Source organism: Gekko japonicus, unplaced genomic scaffold (genome assembly GCF_001447785.1).
Source record: "Gekko japonicus isolate JY-2015 unplaced genomic scaffold, Gekko_japonicus_V1.1 scaffold10, whole genome shotgun sequence".
Classification (NCBI taxonomy): Eukaryota; Metazoa; Chordata; class Lepidosauria; order Squamata; family Gekkonidae; genus Gekko; species Gekko japonicus.
In genome coordinates this window covers 1,347,060-1,351,655 of record NW_015167526.1, presented here as the reverse complement: position 1 = coordinate 1,351,655, position 4,596 = coordinate 1,347,060, and the positions used below count along the sequence as shown (strand labels likewise).

General features: G+C 51.6%; 1 protein-coding gene across 3 annotated transcripts in view; it reads right to left on the bottom strand.

Annotated features, from left to right (window-relative positions):
- Window positions 1-2,031: 2,031 nt before the first annotated feature.
- Window positions 2,032-4,596, bottom strand: part of CORO1C (coronin 1C) — a 124,664-nt gene continuing 122,099 nt past the window's right edge. For all 3 annotated transcript variants that reach the window (XM_015413274.1, XM_015413273.1, XM_015413275.1), the window contains exon 11: window positions 2,032-4,401. In XM_015413274.1, the coding sequence (XP_015268760.1) occupies window positions 4,282-4,401 (120 nt within the window). In that variant the 3' untranslated portion in view covers window positions 2,032-4,281. The remainder of the gene's footprint in view (window positions 4,402-4,596) is intronic.

Here is a 4,596-nt window from a genome sequence, read left to right as displayed (position 1 = left end):
GCTATTTTGGGGCAGGAACGCACAGGAACGGAGTTCCGGCTGGCTCCCGAGTTGACCACGCCCAGCAGGAGCTCATTAGCATAACAGGCCACACCCAACAGCAGAAACTCATTAGGATTGGCTACATTAGGGGTGTGTGGCCTAACATGCAAAGGAGTTCCTGCTCCAAAAAAAGCCCTGGGTTTTGACCACAAACAAGGTCAACAGAATAAGAAGCAAAAGGTGGGTGTGGCTGGATAACCACACTTCTGGTAACATGGGGGTGCGGCCTAATATGCTAATGAGCTGTGCTATCAGGGGTGTGGCCTAATATGCTAATGGGTTTCTGCTGTTGGGTGTGGCCTATTATGCTAATAAGTTCCTGCTGGGCTTTTTCTACAAAAAAAGCCCTTTGTGTGTGTGTGTGTCATGCTGAACTCTTTTTTTTTTTACCAGATGCTGCGAGGGAGGGAGAGAGAAGGTGAGGTTGTGATCTGGCGGGAGCCAGGGATGCTCTCTGGGGCCTCGCTTCTGCCTCGGTTGCTGAGATTAAGGGCACACCTGCACTTCTCGGCTGCTCTCACCCGTTTCGACACGATGCGTGGGGAAAAACAGAATTCGCCCCGCGGGCGTGTTTCCATAGGAAAATAAAGACAACCACAAGAAAGGGATGGATGTAATCAATGGCGTTTTCCTTTAATCTCCGAAACGGGAAGCAAAATATCTGGACAGAACCCTACGGCCGCTCTATAAGAGGGCGTCTCTCTCAAAACACGTCTGATGGATCTTGCGGGGGGGATGTCACAGCGAGCAAAAAGCTACAGGCACCGACTCTTCTGAGCCCGGTTAGGCGTCACCAGTTCTTTCGGATAAAATGCACCCGACGAGTGAGACCTTGGAGGAGGCCCGATCGCGAGTCTCTCCTCCCCTTAACGAAAGCCACTCTCTAGGAAAGCCAGTGCTTTCGGGAGCAACAAAAGGAGGTCACTGGGGATGAGGAATGGCTGGACGGGACACTTGGCTGAGAAACAGCCCCCACCCCACCCCGGACAATGATGAAAAATGCATCAGGTCCCCAAGAACATAACGCTGAAGCAACATGTACGGATTGACAAGATAACAATTTGGGGAATGGGGAAGGAGGGGAGTCCATCTCTTTTTTTTAACCTCTCTTCTGTACTTCTGACATGACATCACTCACCACTTTGTAAACCGAAACACCCCATTTCAAGGCACCCCGCAAATGCCTCGACTACGGATTGACTGCGGCTTCCCGTCCTCTCCGCGCTATTCCCCCTTTTTAAAATGCACCGATCGGGACCAACCACACCTCTTCTGGCCTTTCCCCATCCCCAATTCATAGAAGCCCCTGTTTCCTGAACCTTCATCACATCGCACATGCGCAACACCTTCCCCCCCGCCACACACCTCCAGCGACAATTCCATTCTCCGTCTCTGTGGTTCAGCCTTCCGTACAAGCGGATGAGGGGGTGGAGCCTGTGGATCCATTCCACTAAGGGGCGCTGCTTTTGCCCTGTTCAAAAAGATTTCACACCTCTTCTAGCAGTGAAGGGCTCTCCTAGGAAAGGAGGGGGGCACCAGGTTAGTAGAATGAAGCAGCAGGATCCAACCCGACGTCCCCCCGGAGCACTGAGTCTTCTTGAACATGCAATATATTTTTAAATAACTGACAACTTTAGAAGTCCTAACTAAACAACCGGAGAAAAAGCTCACAGCGCATTTTGACCCCAGAGGATGAAATGAGGGCTCGCCATGTCCCGATTTCGTTTTGGTGTCCAGAGGTGTGTGTGTGTTTGTATGTGTGTAAAAAAAGAGAAACACAACGTGCATCATGTTGTCGAAGGCTTTCACAGCCAGAGTTCATTTGCTGTTGTAGATTTTTTTGGGTTGTCTGGTCGTGGTCTTGGCATTGTAGGACCTGACGTTTCGCCAGTAGCTGTGACTGGCATCCTCAGAGGTATAACACAGAAAGAGTCTTCTATGTTATACCTCTGCGGATGCCCGTCACAGCTACTGGCGAAACGTCAGGTCCTACAATGCCAAGACCACAGCTGGACAACCCGGAAAATCTACAACAGCTAACAATGTACATTATTCAAAACCTCCTGTAACAAAGGACCTTCAAGGTGACCGACAAGCTCCCCTGTTATGGTCCAGCCGCAAGGTTCTTCCAGGGGTCTTGGTGACTCAACGCACCCCACATTTGCAAGACACCGGGAGAGGGGAAGGGAGAAACTACAGCAGTCTGTGCTGGTTGGATTGGCATTCTGGACCCGGGACAGAGGGTGAGGATTACTGTGGAACCTTCCTTGTGACACCCCCCTCCACGTGACGCCACTGGCATCAAGAACACACCATCACCTGGATGCAGGATCCACAAAGGCCTTGCAGATGACAAGGCTTGGTAGGAACGTCCCACATCATCTCTGCGGTCTGAACGTTTCCTTCTGGCCTGAAACCCCCTCTCTCTCACCAGCCGTTACAGAAGAATGCAGCAGGGGGAAATGTGAAGAGAATTCCACCTGGGATGTGCAGGCGCCGCCTTCTACTGCCGCTTAGGCACCCACAAGCTGTCTGCATTTCCTCTGGATGAGCACCAGGGGACCTAGGAGTCGGCGCTATTCAGCCAACGTGTGCGACGACTAAGACTTCCCTTCGAAAGGGAGGTGATAACCCCACAGCTCCTGAGAGCCTGAAGGCGAGAACCACTTAAAAAAACAACACCCCCCCAAACAAAGCCAACCCTACAACCTGCGTGCGCAAGCCGGGAATCGGACTCTGCGGCAAGCGGAGTACAAATTACTGTTCTGTGTCTGATGCTGGAGCTACTGAGGTGGGGACTCCGGCAGCGGGGCTGACACGGCAGCATGCAAGCCGAGGGCACTGCGCCCTCTGGTCTCTGCTGGGCTACAGCGCCACTCGCTAAGAGAGCTGGAGAGGGAGGCCGTGGCCAATGAGTCAGCAAGGATCAGGCGACCCGCAGGACCGATGGGCGCCTCCATCTGAGAAACTGGTCCCGTCCCACCCCACCCCCCCGGAACTGTCCAGGGAGGCAAAGCTGAAACGCCCACCTTTCTCCAGGCTACCAGGCCGGACAGTCCAAGACACTGGCCGTGAGCAGACAGATGCCCATCCACTGCAACGGGGACAGTCAAGCTCTAGCTGTTATTTCTCAAGGAACATGAGGATATTTTTTTTTTTTGAAAGAGAAAACCTCACTTATTTAAATAACCCTTAGTGACCCCGACAAGGAAGCCCCAGGCTCCACGAGGGGCACGGTTGCGCAAGCTATACACACGGGGAAAGGAAGGAAGAGAGAAAAAGAATCCCAACAAGTTGCTCAAGAGCTTGTAAAATTTTGTCCTTGATGCTCTGATATCGTATTCTTAAAACCTTACATCTGGGTGAGAAATGGAACGTCTGCAGAAACACGCGGACCCAAAAACCAGCAGGCACCACAGCATGCTCATCTGGGACACGAACGGGGATTGAATCCAAAGCACGACATGCCCGGCTGAAGGGGAAATATGACTTCAATGGGTGGGCCTGGAGAAAGCCCTCCACTGCAGAGGGGAAGGGGGAGGCTGTGGGCCCGCAGGGAGGAGGGGGTCAGGATGCATTTAGAAAAAGTCAGCGATCTCAGCCCCGGACCACCTTCTGGGCTGCCTCGTCTGTGCTGCATGGGGACCCCTCCCTCCAAAACGTTCCAAGTTAAAAAAGATTTCCGTCAAAAACCACTTTGTTCTCTGAATGGCACCAATAAACACAAAGACACGTTCCCGTAGATTAAGAAAATCAAACACTGCAAAATGGTTTTTAAAAAAGAGAGAGAAATTAAAAAAAACTACTTTGGGATTTTGGCAACTTTAAAGTTTAAAAAAAAAAAGTACTTTAAAAACAACACAGTAATTGGTCCCAAATCCTAGGAAGTTGGCAAGTTTGGAAAGGCAGGAGGACCGGCATGCCGATCAACTGATGTGTGGGAAGCGGACTGCAAAACCAACGCTTTATGGCAACGGTCACGTGACAATCGTCGGGAACAAAACGATAACCTTTCACTAAAAAAAAAGTTGGCTTTGGATCGTCGGCTTCCGCTGGCGCTCGTGAATTTAGGAGGAGAACCAAGTTCTGACCGGAATACCCCCAGGAGCCGTTGTGCCAGGAGATGGAATGTCTTCCCAAATGGCAGTGTCTTCCCCCCCGCCCCTCCCTCACCCCCAGTCCCATGCCTGGCTCATCGCAGTTTCTGCTTCTTCCCCCCCCCCTCCTCCGGCGCGGCTCTCAGACTGCAATCTTCGCCATCTGCTGTTCTAACTTGGCAATGCGCTCGTCTTGGTAGGCGATTGTGTCTTTTAGAGATTTCAGCTCTTTCAAAATTTCATCCAATTTGGCTTCGTTTTGCTAGAACAAAGAGAGAGAGAGAACGAGTATCAAAACAACGAGAAGATACAGGCCGTGCAGCAAAACAAAACCTGGGTTGTTGCCGGGGGATTCATCCAGCCCTGCCAAAAACAGCGGTGCTGTTTGTGTGTGTGGGGAAGCGGCTGTACCACAGAAGAGGCTCTTGCAAAGAGCGTCACTTACATAATTCCTGCT